This window comes from Nilaparvata lugens, chromosome 10 (genome assembly GCF_014356525.2).
Source record: "Nilaparvata lugens isolate BPH chromosome 10, ASM1435652v1, whole genome shotgun sequence".
In the NCBI taxonomy this organism is placed as follows: Eukaryota; Metazoa; Arthropoda; class Insecta; order Hemiptera; family Delphacidae; genus Nilaparvata; species Nilaparvata lugens.
Window position 1 is genome coordinate 34,468,914 of NC_052513.1, and position 21,425 is coordinate 34,490,338.

The 21,425-nt window shown below is 33.0% G+C and overlaps 1 protein-coding gene across 1 annotated transcript in view; it reads right to left on the reverse strand.

Annotated features, from left to right (window-relative positions):
- Positions 1 to 20,576, reverse strand: part of LOC120353359 (protein outspread-like) — a 254,806-nt gene extending 234,230 nt beyond the window's left edge. Inside the window, exon 1 of the mRNA XM_039436714.1 lies at positions 19,969 to 20,576. Coding sequence (XP_039292648.1) covers positions 19,969 to 20,097 — 129 coding nt within the window. The 5' untranslated portion in view covers positions 20,098 to 20,576. The remainder of the gene's footprint in view (positions 1 to 19,968) is intronic.
- Between the last annotated feature and the right edge of the window lie 849 nt (positions 20,577 to 21,425).

Consider the following 21,425-nt stretch of genomic DNA (forward strand, 5'->3'; position numbering starts at 1 on the left):
TCTTAACCTTCCACTCGAGTGAACCTATCCTTGGATTGACCAACCTAACCTTACCTAACCACACACACATAAAAACCGTAGACTCAATTTTTATTTTCACTGATCAAGAAACCTCAGGTCTCTGACTGACCACCGATCTACAATCAAATCAAGCGAAAAAGAAGGAAAAGCACTTCTAGAGAGAGTGATAGAAACATAGAGAGAGAGAGAGAGAAGAGAAAGGAGAAGGTAAGAATGAAAGTTGGCAAAAGAAATGATTGTGAATAGTTTCACCTAATTTTCCACCAATCAATTTTATCCATTCGCTTATTTCCCTCAATCTGTGTTCACATTCTAATCAAAATCTTTGTTGCTACTCTTCCGGAAGAATTGTTTTCATTAAAGAAAAGGAAAAATAAGACGAAATGAGAGGAAAAAAGAAACATCCAGCATTCACTTTCAAGTGAATCCTAAAGAGTAGTGAAATGGTATTTCACATTTTTCTACAGCTGTAAATCCACACGCAAAATGAGATTAAATATACTAGTAGTTCTGTGAACAGTAGACCTCAAGCAGTATTCTCATCCACAAGTACCTGATTGAAACTATAGACCTTATGGGAATACAGCAGTAGACTGGCTTCTCCACACATCTGTGTAATCACTTGTCAGCTGATTTATGATGAATAATTCTATAGTCTGATTTTTACTCTTATATTGGCGTATGAAGGAGGCTCCTTTTTCCTTTTAGGCCTATATTATCCTTGAAATGCAAAATTTCCAAAAACCTTGTATATACGTCGACGCGCAATTAAAAAAGGAACATACCTGTCAAATTTCATGAGAATCTATTACCGCGTTTTGCCATAAATGCGCAATATATAAACATATTAACATTAAGAGAAATGCCAAACCGTCGACTTGAATCTTAGACCTCACTTCGCTCGGTCAATAAAAGAATATAATAAAGGAAACAATCGGCTTATACAAGAACGGGATGAGAAATTCACGAATGACGACGCATCATCACGTCTGAACTACTGTACTGATTAACTTGAAGTTTTGCATATTGATTCTCAATTTACCGAGGATGTTTATAGACCTATTTCAAATTCTTCAAGATTACAGTAGATCAAGTTTTCAGTTTGTCAAGTTTTTGATTGAACCTTGCGGAGAACGATTACCTGCTTGTATTTAATAATATATTATAATGGTATCTTATGGGGGTAGAGCTACTCAATATCTTGTAAAGTGAAACACTCAATACTGTTTCATTATTAATTTAAATATATTTTTTGACACATATTTTAATATTTTGTTTACATGATACGTTTCAGCAATAAGGCCATTCTCAAGTGTCAGAATGAATCAATAAAACGTAATTAAACTTGAATAAACTCTCAAATTCCATTTCTCCATTATTGGGAGATATAAGGAATAAAAGAAGGTATAAGGTATGAATAATGCTTATTTTAATAGGTGGCTCTCCACCTATTCCAATACTATTACAAAAACAAATTAAAACAAAATATTGGGAAAATTAAACTTGCACTCCAATTCGTGCACTGTAACTAATTTCAGTTCTTACACCAATATTAATCTCTAGAAAACTAAAATTGATCAGTTCTTACACGATTATTAATCTGTAGTAAACTAAAATCTTAAACAAGATACTAATCTAACCGCTAGGACTAGATCAACAACCACTTCGGAACAAACATTCGTCCAAAATTTCTCCACATTTGCAATTTAAAATTGAAGATTTCGCCTACCTGAGCCGTTGTTTAGATGAAGATTCCTACGTCCAACATTCGCCTCCCCACATTATACCGGAACAACCGGATTATAATATAATTATTACTTTAGTGAGATGCACTTTAAATTGTCAGCATTGAAAGTATAGATCTATGAGGTATGCTCACAGTTTATAGTGAATCTCACAACAGAAGCTAATAATCCAAACGCGGAACAGTCCGAACAGGATAATAATCACAACCACTGCCATCTACACCCTGATTGGCCCTTATCATCCAACCAGCATCTCATTATCAACCAATGGGAGGCTCCCGTTTCCATATCCACGCCCCTTATCCCAATCTCCACCGATTATCCGACTCTGATTGCAGATCACATCAGAAATATTCCAAATCTATACTCCCTGAACATAATTGGCTGAAAATGTGGCGGACTTTCAACTTGTAAATAATTTAGCAGGAAAATCTACCTCCATATTTATCATTCCTCTGTTGTAAGATTCACTTCAAACTGTCAGCATTGATTAAATGGGAAGCGAGGTTGATATTTATGAGGAATACTGACAGTTTAAAGTGAATCTCAATATATGGAAGGAAAATTCACCAGAATAAATAATTGGTGCCTAATAACCTGGTTGTGTAGTTTCGTACCATGTTATCAATATATATTGACACAACAGGCACGTATTTCATTGGATTCTATCAGTAGACTCTTGTTTCTTTCTCAAAAACTAGATAATATTTCATCTTGTTTAATGAAGTTTGCCTGTTAATGAATGTGGTTTCACTATTTACCAAGTACAGCAGATATTTTAACAAGTTCAAAAAGGTTATTTGCTGATAATAACTTTCATTTTACAGGTGCTTATACCTGTATGGGTATAAATATATGAGTAATAAGCATCATAATATAATGGCCCATATGAATAAAACCAGAGCAAATGCTCATGAGCAAGAGCATGGAGCATAAGGTTTTGCTCATGAGCAAAAGGTAGAAGCAAAAGCATTTGCTCATTTTTATATGAATAAGCTTTACCTTTTACTCTTACCTTATGCTCCTGAACTCTGGAGCAAATGCTCACGTATTTTAGACATTTTTCATCAGCTGATTCGCTTTTGTAGCCTTAGTCTGTTTTTATAGCTCACGGAAGCGCTAAATATGCAAATAGGGTGCACCGCTTGTATTTGCGTCGTCTGCTCTGTTTTCTATTTATGAATAGAGTTTTAGGTTAGTTGAGTTTAGAATTTTGAAATAATAGCGTGAAAAAATGTCATCTCTATAATAATCGTCTACACTTTCATCTTCTTAAATACCTATTTCCTATTTTGTGATGGCTATCTTTATAACAGGTAGCTAGATATCTTTGTATTTATTCTTTTGTAGGGATAATGGTGATATGTATCATGGTTGAATCTAAAAAGAGTTTTATAATTCTCAACTATTGGTTGTGATCGTAACTGGTATATTTTCCTCTTCCTCATACGAATTAGTTGAGCCATTTTACTATGAGCAAAAGATGATAAGCTGCTCTAGACTAGACTCACCTTTTTTGAAGCATTTGCTTCAAAAGTTGAGCAAATGCTCTAGTTTATTCATACAATTTTGAGCAAAAGCTTTTACTTTTGAGCAAATGCTCAAACTATTTTTTTGATGAGCATGAGCAAAAGGTATTGCTCACGTTTATTCATAGAAAATGAAGCAAATGCTCCATATTTTAGAAGTATAAGCAAATGCTCAACTTTATTCATATGGCCCATTGTGTATATAACAAGGAATGGTTGACAATGGATACGACTATCCCCAATTTCAGACATCTGTTTAGTATGTTTAGTATCTGTTTAGTTTAGGTATAACTACCTTTCAAATAAAAGGTATGCATTATTTGGAAATGAATAAAATATCATATTTGGAAATGAATAGAGAAGAATAAATGTATCATGATGAAGAAATAGTGTATTAGCAAATAAAGTTTTTTTTTTCAAAAGGTGAGTTTCAACATAAGGATACTTGAGAACTGAAAATTTTGTGAATTGAAGAACTACAAGACTTAACCTATTTCGTACTATGTGTTATCTAAGTTTGGGAGAGGAATAGCACAAGGTTACCTTATTTTTCCTCTCCTTATCATTTTGATAATGTTCGTATTGTATAAATAAATAAGAATATTCTGGCAGCAATAAAGTATTCAATCACAAAAACACATCATCACAACAGTGGAAGCCCTAAAAAAAAACAAATCCCAAAACCATTCAGAAAACTTATCTCAAATCAGAAACGTTTTCAATCAAAAACAGACACTTAATAACAAAACAAATAAGGTATAATTTGTGAATATTTCCTATTTTAGTGATGATAATGTGAAATATTTCTTCTATGTTTGGCTTTGAAGCATCTAAATTTAAAAATCTACTTTGTGAAATTAATAATTAAGGACTGAAAATTTTGTAAAGTGGACAACTACAAGGCTTAACCTATTTCGGACTATGTGTTACCTTATCTAAATCTACGAGAGGAATAACACAAGGTTACCTTATTTTTTCTCTCCCTATCATTTTGATGATGTAATTATTGTATGAATCAATAGAGAATGTAATGTAGGAGATATAAGGTATAGAAGAAAGTATAAGTTATAAATAATGAGTATTTTAAAAGGTGGCTCTCCACCTATTTCAAAACTATCACAAAAACAAATTAAAACAAAATATTGGAGTAATAATCTATTATGACCAATATTACAAACCTACTTTTACATTACAAAAACAAATTAAACCAAAAAATTGGAAGGAAAGATCAATTCAGAAGCAATCAGAAACCAAACTCCCCATACAAGTCGGACTTCATTACACTTGAAATACATTAAAACATTTCTTTTCTAATGACTCCTGGCTGCATTAAGTGTCATAAAATCGGACACGCCGCCGCCAAGGGCAATAAAAAGGGCACTAATGACGAACGGGGGAGCACAAAAAATGGAGGTAAGCTACCAGGGTGGTATAGCGTCTTGGAGGAGATTGAATTTGATTTCAGAGGCACACAACACACAAGCAGCTACTTTTGATTGAATTGGTTGCTGCTTAAATGAGACCTGGTTTCCATTCTAAAACTGAGATTTAATTCCATTTATACAAAACTAAAACTGTCAGCATCTGATGATTCGAAGAGTAACGATGTTATTTACAAGGAATGATAAATAAATAGATTTTACTAACTCAAGAATTTGGTTTGCAAACATAGAGTATTGTCAAAATTAATTACTTCTTGTTAGATACAGAAATCCTATTATATTAAGCGAGCAATCTGTTTATATTTTTATGTCTGGTTATTATTATATTTTTATATCCGATTATTTTTATATCTGGTTATCTGGTTATTTATGTTCAACGGATCTCGAAAACGGCTCTAACGATTTTCACGAAATTTGGAACATAGTAGGTTTATGATATGAAAATTCGATTGCACTAGGTCTCATCCTTGGGAAAACTAGCTGAACGACATTAAAAGGATAATTCATCCTTGGCTGAAACAGCTGAGACTTTCGTCGTCTGTGGATAGTAAAAAGTGAGCGAGTGATTCTGTGGAAAATCAAAATATCGCATCCCCGAAATTCATAATTTTCATTTTTCATAATTCATAATTCATTACAGATAAATCTATAATAAGGAGAATGGCCCCAAGTGACAAACTCTAATCAATTACATGATCAAAACAATGAAATATTCAAATATTTAGAATCGTTATGTATTTTTACTAACAAATTAGTATTATAATGCTATAAAGTGACAACATTCATTCTTCTTCCTCTTCTTCTTCTTCATCTTCTTCTTCTTCTACTTTATATTCTTCTTCTTCCTCTTCTTCTTATTCTACTTTATATTCTTCTTCTTATTTTTTCCTTCTCCTCTCTTCTTCTTCTTCTCTTCTCCTCCTTCTACTTCTTGTAGCTTCCAGTGTTTAGGCATCTCTGTCTGTTCCGAGCCTCATCATCATCCATCCATCTTTTTCTTGTCCGTCCTCGGTCTCTCTTGCCTTCTGGGTTGTAACTGAGCACCAATTTTGTTAACCTTTCTTCCTTCTTAACATTTGTGCCAATAATTATTCAAAGACATAACAAATAGAATAAATCTTTGTGAAACTGACCAGCCTCAACAAAAATCTTCCACCGTGAGAACTCACCCTAATTCTTTGATCTAATTACCTACATGGAATGTGGCCACCGAGGTCATACACTGATCAACGATCAAAAATAATCAACGATTAGCGACGGCCGGTCAAATATGATCGCAGATCAACGTCGACCGGATTCCATATATAGCAAGACGAGAACGAGCTTACCCAAGCTACCTGTTTCAAACCAACCAAGTCATCAACGTTCTTTTTTCCGCGATACTTTTTTCAAAACTAATTCAACACTGTTGTTTAATTTGATACAATAAAGAATTCATTAAAATTTGCTAAATGATGTTAAACGGCTATGTTAATTTCTGCTACTGAAGTGGTGACTTTATAAATATAAATATACCCATCCTACGGACGTCCATGGAAACGAGCTTCTAAATATGTACCTATGAGTCGTTCCTATGTTAATTTTGTGAACATTGAATATTCAGATGTTGTGTCGTACTTTATCTACATAACTGTAACATTTTATATAACACAGGCCATAAACATCAATGCAATGTTCGTTTCAATTTTATCAAACTACATAATCTTTTCCAGTGTACCAATCAATTAGTGTTACACATCTATTTTTGGCATATTTTCAACGCAAATAAACATTTTTCCCCTTATATGAAAATATTGAGAGAGAAATCAATGGTTAAAGCGAGACAAGAATAGCCAACAGAACTCTTGCATAATTAAGTTGTAATTATTTACCAGTTTAACTACAAGTTAATTTAGAATTGTTTTAGCATAATTTAGTGACTAATGTATTAGCATATTGGTATCAAACGTTACAGGCATTTAGAGCAATAGGTTGATATATTATGAACAAGATAGGAACTTGATTTCAAATTTAATTATGTAAATATCATACATTTATTTTTTTATTTATTCTTTTTTTACAATGAAGAACAGAATTTACATTGTATTAAGGTGCCAAAAAATAAATTAACTAAAGCTAAGCTGATTAAGTGCCGTTTGCACAGTATTATATATAGCACTATGTATAATACAGTATTTGCACTTAATATTTTATATAGTGCCAGTTTAAACTAGATTTCATCTTAAACAGGATTAAATCTATATCAAGTAGTTTCATTCGTTATAATGTGATTCACTTTGAGTTTAAGCCAACAGCTGATTGAATTGAATTTAAGCTTTCACTGTGCTAACGGCCCTAAGTAATTTATAGAAGTGGATAATCATTCTATAATATAAATAATAAAGTCAAATCAACATTTTACTCTCTGTTGTTAAATGCCTTTACTTTGAGTATACCTTTTAGCGTTAGGTGTTTATATTTTTCAATCAATATCCCTGTGATCTGTGTCATAGATTACGAGGTGTATCAACTTCTACGAGGGTCATTCATTATGTATAGTATTTCAAATTATTTTTTATTTATTTATTTATTTTATTTTTGAAATGGAAGACGAAATATTAGAACTCATGGAAGGAATATTTGCACTGAATCGGAAAAGAACACTGATACTAATAAGTGGGACCTTAATAGTAATGTTTTTCTACTGATTGCATAAAAACTACCAAATTTCATCTAACATTTGTGTTTATTATTTATAATAAACAAATAGTATCTATAAAAAATTGTGTTTATTATCTAATATTAACATATTGCCATTTAAAAGCCAAACCCCAACCTACCCTAACCTAAACCTAACCTAAATATTATCTATAAACAATTGTGTTTATTATATAATATTAACATATTTCCATTCAAAAGCCAAGCCCCAACCTTTCCTAACCTAAACCTCCCTAACCTTTCCATTTACGTTCAAAATACAACTAAACAGAACCTTTCAGTAGTTGAATGTTCAAATACTTTTGCTAGACAATTTGCAATCTGACAGATCTGAGAAGAAACTCACGTACAGACTTATGCACAACAAACACGCGCATTTCATTTTCCATCAGCTGATGCTATTACTTATTATACCTGTATCTTACTGTTTCTGTAAAGATACAGATATAATAAGAATAGCATCAACTGATGAAAAGTGATATGCGCGTGTTCGTGGTACGTACGTCTGTACACACCTCAAAACATCAGATACAGATTATAGAGTAATCACTTGGGTTTCCTACTTCAATACCTATAAATATATGAAATATCTTCGATACGTATTTTATATAGGCCTGCTTCAATACCAATAAATATATGAAATATCTTCAATACTCATATTCTATAGGCCTGCTTCAATACCAATAAATATATGAAATATCTTCAATACTCATATTCTATAGGCCTACATCAATGCCTATAAATGTATGAAATTCAATTCAATTTATTTCACCAAAACACAAAAACAGTACAAAGATGTGACAATTAGAAAAAAACAATAATTATTATTCTAAATATCTATATCATCTATCTGTAAAATACGGCTGGAGGTGAAGAACTACTGGCATAAGTGAAACACTTGTTCGCTAGCGAACATTGAAATATCTTCAATACCTATTTTATATAGGCCTACTCCTTTCCCAGGTCTTCATCAGTATTCATCAAATCAATCCCAATGCTGTTAGCTGTCAACCCTAGAAATTTATCACTGATTTTCGTTTTCAAAATCATCATCGAGGCTTGATCGCCCTGACCTAAATGTGTGTCATGAATGATGATGATGACGATGATGATGATAATGATGCCTTGATGATTGTGTTCGAGATATGTGTGAGAATGTGTGTGTTGACCTGTTAACATAATTATTATATTTGTGGCATGTGTGAAGCATACTGAACAATATTAACGGAGTAATGTTTTATGAATACAATGAGCAATTACGTGAGATTGAACTGTGGAATGAATGAATGGCGCGCGCATGAGCCGAAGGTTCCGGCACAAGGAAATGTGCCAAGTGAGGAAGAAGGAGAAGAGGAAGAGGAAGAAGGAGGATAAGCAAGGAGGAGAAAAATAAGGAAGAAGAGCAAGGAGGAGAAAAAGAAGAAGACAAAGAGAAGAGAAAGAAGTAGACAAAGGAGGATGAGAAGGAAGAGAAAAAGAGAAGAGTGAGGAGAAAAAGCAGAAGAAGAAAAAGAAGAAGAAGAAGAAAACGAAGAAGCTTTGATATGAAAGAGTATTATATTCCATGATAATAAAATGAATAGAGAAGAATGAAGGAAGAGAAGGTCATGATGGAAGAGAAGAAAGAGAAAAAGCAGATAAAAAGATCAAGAGGTAAAGGAGGAGGTGGTAAAAAGAATAAGAGAAGGAGCCGATGGATCTCAAGGAAGAGAAGGAGGTGAAGAAAGTGGCAGAGGAAGATGAGAAGGAAAAACAATAGAAATGAGAAGAGGATTTGAAGGATGGACAATACAAAAAAAAATGCTAATGGACCTGGAGGATGAAGACGATAAAAAGGAAAAAATTGAGGAACTAGAAGAAGTAAACAAGATCACAAGGAAATGCTTGGGAATAAAACATTTTATTCCCACATTTCACTCATTCACATGGGAAATGAGTGAAAGAATAACTAAGGAATAAGGGCAAAGGAGAAAAATTTAGGAGGAAGAAACGGAATAAAAAAATGGAAGCTGTTCAGGAGAATGAATTGAATAGCAGCTCTTTTGTTAATCCTAGGAGAGCGAAGTTAGGGCGCAGCAAGACCTCTCAAAAAATAGAGAGGCCAAGAATACAAGCGACAAATTGAATACACGAGAAAAAATGAAGTATCTAATACATAGAAATCGATATATCAATAAGAAATAGGAGATTAGAAAAATGGATAGAAAGAGCAATAGTAATGAGAAATTTCAAGAAAACCATGGGAAAATTAAAGAAAGGGAAGTAGAAACTGTGAAAATCAGAGAGAGCTAAAGACTGTGGACGAAGCACGTGGTGAAGTGACAAGCGATGCTCGAAAGAATGAGTAGGAGACTAAAGATTAATTAGAACATGATGGAGTAAAATAACAAAAAATATGAAAATTGATTGAAGAAAACTGTTAACAGAAATACTTTACGTTTTTTATGGTAAATAAATTTAAATTTGAATCAGACTCACAAGGAGTTGGCGAAGATGTGGATGTGAAAGACGACATTTGAAAATAAAATGTTGATAAAGAACAAGAACACGAATATATGATAAGGAGAGAAACAAGAATAAAGAACAAGTCAAGGGAAAATAGATTTGAATTTGAATTAGACTCACAAGGAATTGACGAAGATGTGGATGTGAAAGACATTTGAAAATAGAATGTTGATAAAAACAAGAACACGAAGTAGAAGAACAAGAATAAAGAACAAGACAAGAAGGAGAATAAGCAAAAGGATCTTGGTCTCAATTCACTCAAAGATGTTCACTTCATTACAATGTTGTAGATCCTTGAGAACTGCTCATCCATTCATCTAAGATGCATTCATTCATTCACTGCTCATGGGAACTGTACATACACATCCACTACAGTCAGATTCCATTCATACTGTCACCATTGGTTGAACGAGAAACATTGATGCTATTTACATCGAAAGCTGAAAGTTAAAACTTAACCCCACTATATTTACCTATCACGTATATATCACCAATACAGTAATACATTACCTACACTTCATTTTAATAGTATTCACTGCACGGTTTCAATTTTCTTCCTGCTTCTTCTCTTCAGACACTCTCAATAGAATCGATAGTCGACTTCCCGGTGTCGACACACCGATAGTCGATTGGCAATGATCGATTAAATTATGCCACTATTTGTTGTTTCCTAGAAGCTAATCGATCACACGAGCGCAATTATACGGTTTCGTGCTACACATAAATTACTAGAGGACTACTTGGGGAATCTGTGGAGTCTCGTCGATAGAATATATCGTGGTTATAAATATAAAATAAATGTAACTGCATATTTATTTAAAAAGTCAACTCTCCACAAGTATTTTAAGCCCAGATGAGTGGATGAATGATAATATAGTACCAGCGACCACATAGTACAAATTGTATCATGAATTAGTATAAATTGTATTATATTTGTATAAAAAGTAAATTCGTATGGCTTTTGTTGGTGGGGAGTCCCTTTCGGGAAGGTCCCATCGCCTGAATATATAATTTAAGCCGTCAATGGGCCTCACGACTTCATACTTCAGCCGGGACCGACAGTTTAACGTGCCCATCCGATAACACGGGAGTGATCTGGTTAAAAAACTTTTGGTAATATATTTGTATTATGTGGTCGCTGTATAGTACAAACGTTTCTATTTGTGATGATTTCAAGAATGGACCAATAGAGAGAAGATGAATAGCTGAATGAAACTTGAGAATGAGTAGCTGATATAAAATGAGAGATAAATGAACCCTGAATTACCCCAGTTGAATCTATACTGAGAACCTACTTGCTACTTATGTAAATTCAGTCGAAATGAAAAAATCATCAAGTTAGAACAAGAGATTAAGACCCGGTTGCACAAAAGCCGGTTAAATTTTGATCGTGATTAATTTCAATCGGAGAAGGTCTTTCTGATAAGACAGCTTCTCTGTTTGGTTCTCGTAGAATTTATCACGGTTAAAATTTAATCGACTTTTGTGCAACCGGCACAATCCCACGAAAATTATGACTTAAAATTGTTGATGGAATGAGTTGGGTTTGTAGAGCTTTAATTGACGTTTTCAAAAATGCTAAGATCTAATTTTTTCAGAATATGAGTGCCGGTGATAAACTGCCATTATGGGATCAAGCACCTCCACAGCATCAATAAAAATGCAGATTAATTTTATTGTAATCGACTGAAAAACTTGGACACTGCCTATCTGAAAACCCCAGTCCTTCATAACGACTTCAAGTATTCAAGTAATTACAAGTTCCTTGTTTTAATTTTGATGGGTTATTCTAATAATTCAATCAAAATATTTCAAAAATTAACACACATGGTGAATCATCCAAGTTCCAAAACTACAAAATAAATATAAAAAGAAGTACTCATTACTTCGATATTGCAAGTAAAATAATTTCCAAGCTGTTCACTTCTTTGTGCCAAAACTAAATGTCCCTAATTTAATGAATGAACGCCATAAGAAGTAATGCCTTGTGATTCGATTAACCATTTGGTATCCCACTGGTATCATAATGTAAAACGGGCCTAATTCAACAAAATAAATTCCATATTGTTTTGGTTTATCAAAACCTTAGACCAGTTATAGAATAGACACGCTGGGAAGTCTAGCCTCTGAAGCCAACATCTACTGCCATATCGCCCCATCGTGACGTCAGCATCGGATAGAAAACTTTTCTGTAGAGTTTGTTTACATTGTTTTCCATAGCACATTGTGTCTATTTCAGCGGGAGCGCAGCGGGAGTTTACCATTTTCATAAATAATAATTTACTTCCATCTGAAATAGACACAATCTGAAAGTTTTCTATCCGATGCTGAAGTCACGATGGGGCGATATGGCAGTAGATGTTGGCTTCAGAGGCTAGACTTCCCAGCGTGTCTATTCTATAACTGGTCTAAGATCAAAACCAACAATTCATTGAAAAATAAAAAATTGAATAATTCAAAAAAAAAATGAAATAAAATTCCCCTATCGACTCAAAACCCATTAACAACGATCGCTTATCAAGGAAATTGTACAAGATACTAGAACCGGAGGTAAACAATACAATTAAATATAAATCAGGTGAAGACTAATGGTTCATTAAAATACAACGCGTGGAAGTTATTATCAGAGTTAATATGTGTGTGTAGGATAAGAACCGAGATAAGAGACCTTGTGACTTCAATTTATTCTAGATTAATGACTTCAAGTAATTATTGATCAAAGATTGACTTCAATTTCATTGATCACAGGTTGACTTTGAAACATATTGATTGATTATTGCAAGCACATTCGTAGTTGAAGTATAGGCTTCACATTAGCTTTAGTTTCTAGTACTCACTATAAAAACTCGTTCATTGATAAAATGAAACATTGAATGAGTGGGTTTATAGAATTTTAATTTCTTCTATATCCGCCCAACAGTATTTCTATCTTCCAGAATCTTCTAGTACGGTGGAACCTTGATAATTCGGACCTCTATAATTCGCAATCCTCTATAGTTCCCAGTGAAAGATCCCTTGAAAAAACCTCTATAATGTACTTCGGTTCCCTCGATAATCCGTAGCAAAATCTAGCTCTGGCCATAGTATAAAACAATTTTATAAGTTTTCTCTGCTCTAACTTATTTTCAACCTCTATAATTCGTATTTTTGTCATATTTATTTGTCGTATTTTTTATAACTCTCTATAAATAGTATTATTTTTTTACATACATTATGGAAGGGGAAGATAATAACAGTATACCATGCTGTTGCTAATTCTCTAGACATGAGGTAATCAACCGGAAATGACATAGACTGCCAGACAAAATTATTGTTTATTGACAAAGTAGTGTTAATTTAGTTCAATGCAGTACAAAATTGGAAGTCAGCATGAAGAATTCCTTAATCAGTTATTGAATGTTAGTTATGAGTCGTGTTGTGCGCTAGTCTACCGGAAATTAATTCTATGCGTTCAATTTTTTTTAATTAAACGAAAAAAGTTTAGTTGATTGAATATTTAAAAATCTGTCAATAGTTCTGAACATTTTACAGTTTTAAAAATTTGTCAATACTTTGTGACAATTTTAGGCTAAATTTAAAGCTTATGATATAACTATTCGCATATTATTTGCCATGTAGGCCTATATCCATAATATCTATGACTGCTTATTAAATATTTAGCATTCTATACTTGAATGTTTACTACATTTCCATTCATAATTTAGCCTTCTTCTTCTTCTCAACTACAAATCATAGAGGTTCTACTGTATCCCAATATTTTTTCTTCTTCTACTAGTATTTAGTTCTTTTTATTAGTGAAATGGAAAATTATTGTTAGAACAAAAGCACTCCCAATTTTCTATTTGTCTCTACTATTCAATTCAAGTTCAAATTCAAACTTTTATTCAAATTGTTTCCATATTACATAAAATAAACAATATTATTGTTTATTTTGTAGAAGGCTCTTGAAACGGCAAGACTCAAGAGCAAAACTACTACATTCTAGTGAAACTACTTCAAATACTGAATAGTTAATACCTTTTGTCTTTCATAAAAAATTATATCAGATAAATCTGCCTATCATAACAACATACAACCATTTCGCTACAAGAACTTACTCGCGAACAAATTCACGCATAACATAACCCTAAAATCTAATCCAGAAGCCAAAAGGTTATTCAAGAGCTGTAGCATATACTATACTATAATAGTATACAGGTACTATATACAATCAAAGATAATTCACTATCTCAATGTATAGTGATCGAACAGCCTAGTCCTAACAAAACTATACAAAAAGTGGTCTCGCATTTTTTGGACATCGTTCTCTAACTCCATCTCATACAAACCATTCTCTCTCTTCTTATCTTACCCAATGTTCCACTCTCCTCACTATCATTCTCTCTCTCGTTTTTTAGGCAGCTGAAAAACTCTCCTTCTCTCTCCCACTCACTCGTTTTTTAGGCAGCTAAGCTAAGAAGCAACCGAAGGAATTTGAAAAAGCTCAAGGCTATTCCTCCTCTCCTCCTCTCAAAAACCGGCACCAAATGAGACAGAGTGAGAAAGTGCGATGAGGGGAATCAGGGTGGACAGAGAAGAGGATACGAGAGAGAGACAACAACAACCACACCTCTACGGTGAGATGCACTTCAAACTGTCAGCATTCCTTATGCATAACATCAAGGCTTTCCCATTCAATCAATGCTGACAATTTGAAATGAATCTCGGTGTAGAAATATACGTGATACGTTCAGCTTCCTCCTCGAAATCCTGCCTCATCCACTCCTCAAGAGAACTTTTGAAATTACCTCCTCCTTCTCCTCCCAATAATCTAATCCTTTTCAACTCCTCACTCACAGGTCATCTAGCATTCATTCATCCCCTCCTCCTCCTTCTCCTCCCCCCTTCTCATTCTCATCATCACTCTACTCACACATGACTTGGCATGTATGAACCTACCATCCACCCGATGCAAAGAAATCATACATTAGACATCAAGAAGGAAAACATTCACCTTGCAGAATCAACTTGAATTTATTATTCCTCACCTCTCTTCAACTTAGATCAGTAAATTCGTATTCTAACCTAACTCTTCTAATCTAAATCAATAGGTCTACCGATTTACTCAAGTACACTATTTGGTTTCGAATACTAAATAATAGCCACTATTTTGAAACCTGAATTTCACTCTTCTCTTACTAGCATTTACTTGAAGTAGCTTACAGTAACTTGTATTCAATTCAATTCAATTTATTAAAAACACACAAAACAAGACAAAACAAAATTACAAAGAATTACGAAACAAATAAAACACAATAAAATGTTACAAATATAAAAAACCATGGGCTTTGTGTTTGGGTGTGTTGGAAAAGAGAAAAAAAGAGAGGAAGATACCTAGCCAACTATGGTTTCCCATGTAATAGGCAGGCAAAGAAGAGAAGAGAAGTAATGAGGAAAAAAGGGAAGGGAGAAATGGGGGGAAGGAAGAAAACAGAGGAATAGGTACTCAAAATAACGGTAGGCGAGTCCACTGAAAAATGAAAAACGAATGAAAAAACAATGCTGGAGCAGAAATCTCGAGTCATATAATCTAAATGGAAGAAGAAATTACTGTATGTCCAGTTTTTTATATCCAGTTTAATTTTTCCGCTGATCTTATTGTCCATGAGGAAGTGATTTGGAATGAGGTTTATTATTTTAGTACCTATGTAAATTAACTGCCTCCTTATACATTCAATATTAGTGTTATAGGTTACATATTTGTTAGCAGTGGCCTTTAGATTATAATAATTAAGAGTAGAATTTATTGTGAGAGGAAAATCGGATCTATATATTAAGTACTCAATACGGTTTTTATGTATAATTGACGTATAATCATGACCTCAAAATCACTAACCTAACTCTTATAGTCTGAGATCAATTCCGATTTACTCAAGTATTTGTGGATTCAAATACTAAATAGTAGCCATCATTTTACCTAAATTTTACTCTTCTCTTACTAGCATTTACTTGCAGTAACTTGTATTCTAACCTAACTCTTATAGTATTTTTTTTTCTCAAAAAACATACACAATTATAATAATATAATATTATAACACCTAAAAATAATACAAGAAAAATACTATTAAATATATAAAATGATTCCAAAACTGCAGTATATATTTTTTATGTCCATCTATGTTTGAGGAGTAGGCTACAAGGTAAAACCTGTGCGTAGACCTAATAAAGTCTGAAATCAATACCAATAAATTTACTAAAGTACAGTATTTGGATTCGATTACTAAATAGAAGCCATCATTTTACCTAAATTTTATACTTCTCTTACTAATAGCATTTACTTGCAGTAGCTTAGTGAAGTGGGGATTGGGAAGTGTAATCAATATTGATAAATCAGCATGAAATTGCAAAAATTTGGGGAAGAAACAGTTTGGTCCTGGTCTGTTGGTGTTCCTAGTCGGTCTCATTACAAACCATTTTTCAAGCATTATAAAATTTTGACAATTCATGCTATTTATGCACTGGAATGTTTGTTATACATGAAGAAAAACTTAGCCAGTCTTGCTTTGAATAGCTCTGTTCATAGCTATCATACAAGAAATGCTTCTTCACTCAGACTAAATCTGTGTAGTTATTCCTATACATTGAACTGTTTTATTGCATTTGGTACAAGACTTTATAATTACCTGCCAGATAGTCTTAAGGTTGACGATTTTGAATGTTTTAAAAGTAAAATAAAAACTTAGGCCTATCTTGTTGAAAAAGGCCTTATAACAGGAAAGAATTATTTTTGAATATGTGATGTAAAATGACTTTTATAGATAATTATATTATATTTTATTATGTTGATCTCATATTCTTTATTATTCTCTATTGATTGATATAATAAGTATACATCATATAAATGATAGGGAGAGGAAAAATAAGGTAACCTTGTGCTATTCCTCTCCCCAATTTAGATATTTTATGTATTGTTCAAATATTTTTATATTTTATTATAGGTCTACTTTGTATTTTATGACTTTGTTATGTACATTGTATCCATGTTCACAACAATAAAATAAATTTAAATTTGAACTATCTTTCTCAATATTTTTTATATAAATGATCGTGTATTAATCAATAAAACAACATTTATTGTTGTAAAAACTAGAAACTAGTCACGGTTGTTACATCATTTTTCACCCTTCATTCCTTACTTTTGAAAAACAATAGTTGGCTACGTATTTTTCCTCTTTTCTATTCAGCACACCTCACCATGAAGCCTACATGTGTAGCAGCAAAGGCAATATAGGAATAGATATATTGTCTGATACATTAATTTGTTCATACATATGAATATCTAGTAAATGTAGCTTTTTATCTTTGGTAGCAGTGAAGTGAAGGTGATATTCATAGTGATTAACCAGGTGGTTATGACAATCTCATGTTTGGAAAGACTCATAGACTTTCAATAATTTTATTTTAGAAGCAGCCACAGAAAAGACTAATCTAAAGCTGCGTTTACTCCAAAGTTATTGGAAAAAATGTTTATTTCTCCGTCCTTATAGATTCTATTAGATTGAACATAACTTATCATACACATGATGTGCATATGTGTTTGTCAAGCTCCGTTTAATCTAATAGAATCTATAAGGACGGAAAAATAAACATTTTGTTAATAGCTTTGGTGTAAACGCAGCTTGACTATGTGGTTATGACAACCTCATGTTTGGAAAGACTCATAGACTTTCAATAATTTTATTTTAGAAGCAACCACTGAAAAGACGAATCTAACATCAAATTCCAATAAAAATAAACGCTCTCGACTGAAAACTCAAACTATAAACAAATTTCGCCCACAATCGTGTTGAATGGTAAAACATCCGTGTAATTTATTGGTATTCACTATGATTTTACATACGAGTCCAGTTTCGATAGCAACGCATAATTTTCAATCATAAACCCTTCACAAAACACTAAAACCGATCGAATTGCCCTCCATAAAATCGATAAGCAAAACATAGACAGACATAAAATTTCATGACTGGTTCTAGTCATGAACACTGTGGAACTGTCTGACTGCATAGAGCCTGTTCACTGTCTGCCGAGAGTCTGTTTAGTGTCTGCTATAGACTGGTCAATGTTTGCAGGCATTTTAGCAGTCCTGGAGTAAGTCTGTCCCAGAGAATATGGTTTCTTGTACACAGAGAGACTGTTCAGTGTCTGCCGATAGTCTGTTTAGTATCCGCCGATAGTCTGTTTAGTGTCTGCCGATAGTCTGTTTAGTGTCTGCCGATAGTCTGTTTAGTGTCTGCCGATAGTCTGTTCAGTATCTGCCGATAGTCTGTTTAGTGTCTGCCGATAGTCTGTTTAGTGTCTGCCGATAGTCTGTTTAGTGTCTGCCGATAGTCTGTTCAATTTTTGCAGTCCTGGAGTAAGTCTGTCCCAGAAAAATGTTTCTTGTCTACCGAGAGTCTGTCCAGTATCTACCAATAGTCTGTCATCCATTCACTAGACTGTAGATTTGTAATCATAACGCCTATCTAAATGATAGCTATAGTGGACAAGATAGGAATATTTCATGCATCGACCAATTGTCGGTAAATAAATAGATATACACAAAGCAAGAACACACTAAGATGAGAGTCTTGTAGGTGATTTTATTTCCCCATAAATTGTGTTTGTGAGTGTATGCAAGTTACTTGAAAACCTGACTGAATATATAATGCTCAGAGATCAGAGTATAAGTTAGCTGAGATTCTGAGTGAAAATTGTCAGACAATTTTGAAACGTTTGACGCTCACAGGTTGTTTCATTGAAAAAAAAATCTGTTTTTCAAGAGATTAGGCAAAAAAGTACTAAGGGAATGGATTTTATTAGTTAGTGAAGAGAACTTGATTTAAAAACTTAAATGCAATACATTTTGTAGGGAGAAAACTCTAATTTCTTTCAAAAGTATTGGGCTAACATTTTTAGGGCCAATAAAATTACCGAATTGTATATTTGAAACTTTTAATTGGAATAAATGAAAATTAGAACTTGATTCAACTTACATAGTAGCTGTAATAAACAGCTTATTAGCAGGACTAATATAAAATGCATTATTTTAATTTAATATAAAATTAGGCTAATACATTGACATTTTCTGTAACCTTCTATAGATTGAACTCAATGAATCATAAAGTAAAGTAGTAAATCATGATTCAGAATTAATTAGAATCATGATTGAAGTGCACAATACAAGGCCATCCACGTCTAGAACCCAGCAAGACACAGTTTCAATCCAATGAAATGATACTATCTCTAATATCTAGATTCTCACGCTTTCTAAGAATTATCTTTACTCTCTGTCCCAAATACTTGTTTAATTTTGATTAATTTCTATCAGAACACAAAGCGCGTATCGTCTTCATCCGAAAACCGTTTGGAATTAAAAGTATAGTCACCAAATCAAGCAAAAGGACACTAATATTAATTTGTGAATAAGTTAATCTAATTAAATATTTGAATTGGAAGCTCTTTATTCCCTCAATACTAAGATAAGAGATACTAAACTCAATAGATAGTGTACTCAGTTGTTTCAATACCGTACTGCAAACATTACCGTATTGGTATAACTTACTTAATATTTTAAAATAATCTTTATTAATGGGAATTCAAGTTCTGTGTACACCTTACCTTACTAATGTTTATACAAATAATTGAAAACTATAAACAACAAAACCGTAAAACAAGTTCAAGTCAAATCTGTCAGGATTTTATTGTCATTAGAATTCGGAAATTAAAAAATAGCCGAATTTTTGACAGCTGTCAATTTGCATAATAAATTTGCAAAGCTGTGGCATTTGCAATTTTGTTTAAAAATGTAATTATTGTGATATTCAAGTTTAATATCATTAAAAACCAATCATAAAAGTTGGAAAAGTTGCAGGTTAGCTCAAGTTTTGTTGACAACTGCAGTTCTAATCTCGTCCGCGGAGCTAGTGGTCTGATAAACAGACGGACAGGTTATGACAGGTCACTTATTGTTTATGAACCAAATTTCAAAAATGTTTCATAATATTTACTCACCCTATTGCTTTCCAGAGCCTCAGCACTGTGCTCCTCCTTTTGACGAAAACAATTTGTGCACTTTGTTTTGTTGAAGATGTTTGGAGCAAATTTTCTACATTCACCAGACCTTACAAGAGGACTTGACATGGTGAATGAAAACTGTATTATCCGATATTACCACACAACGATTAGCAACACACAATCATGAAGCACAACGAACAATATTTACAGGTTCAAAATTTACAATAAACAACACTGAAAACTACTAAAAACTGGCAAACCCGAACTAGCAAACGTTGACTGTCGAACTGGGTCTACCGAGTTCAAGTAATCATCGTGAGGCGACGTTTAAATTATCCATTGAATTTTGTCCGCACACGACACGCAGCGTTAATTTATGGCACATAATCCAATTTGTTTTGTTGTTACACGAATAAAATAACAACATGGAATATTGTACACGACGAAAGTACAACGACGACCGAGAAGTGTTTACAGCAAGTATCCGACACAAACTCAGAAGACAGACTGGAAGAAACTCGAAAATAACACGAACGCATGCAGTATCAAAACAAGATGGCTGCCACGCTTCGCTGACTGCACACCTGCGCTATCTCTTGACACATTTTACAACTATACTTGTTTGGGCGCCGCTTTTTGAAATGATTTTAAAGTAATTTTGTGATTAATTTGTTGATGTTCAATCGGTGCTGCAATATGGGTTAGTGGTATGGGGAGGAGCGTATGATGTTTTCATGAATAAAATTTTTACATTTTAAAAAATGATAATAAAAGCAATTCTTAATAAGCCAAGGGCTTTTTCTAGTAGTGAAACATTTGCCGAATTTAAAGTGATGACAGTACGTCAAATTTATATAAAGAAACTTCTCTATTATGCATGGATGAGGAAGGATGAATTTACAGTGAATAATAACGTCACAGAATATACTGTGATAACGTTTCTATGTATAACCTGAGAGTTACATCTCATAACATTTATAATATTAACTATTCAGATTTGACAATAGTGCGAAGACAATTGGGGTATCTTAGCTCAAAAATAATAAATAGCCTATCATGCCAAATGCATTGTCAGAATATCTTTCTAATAGGGGCAGACAGAGGATGGAACAGATAAATAAGTGGGTGATACAAAAATTTTTCTTCGACATCAGTCAAATATTATAATTACTAGTAATTTATTGTTAACTTCGATTTTTGTAGCTTTGATTATTATAGTAAATAAATTTTTATATTGTCTAAACAGCTGATACTCTCACTCAGTGGTCAGGGTTTCGCCCTTGCTGGGTGGTGCCATGTAATTTTAATTTATTTGTAAAATAGCATAATATTATAATCTAGAATATTTCTTTTGTAAGTTTTTCATTTTGTATTTGTTTTAATGGGCAATAAAGATGTTTAAAAAAAATATATATTTATTTATTCATGATTATAATTACTAAAAATTCAATTAC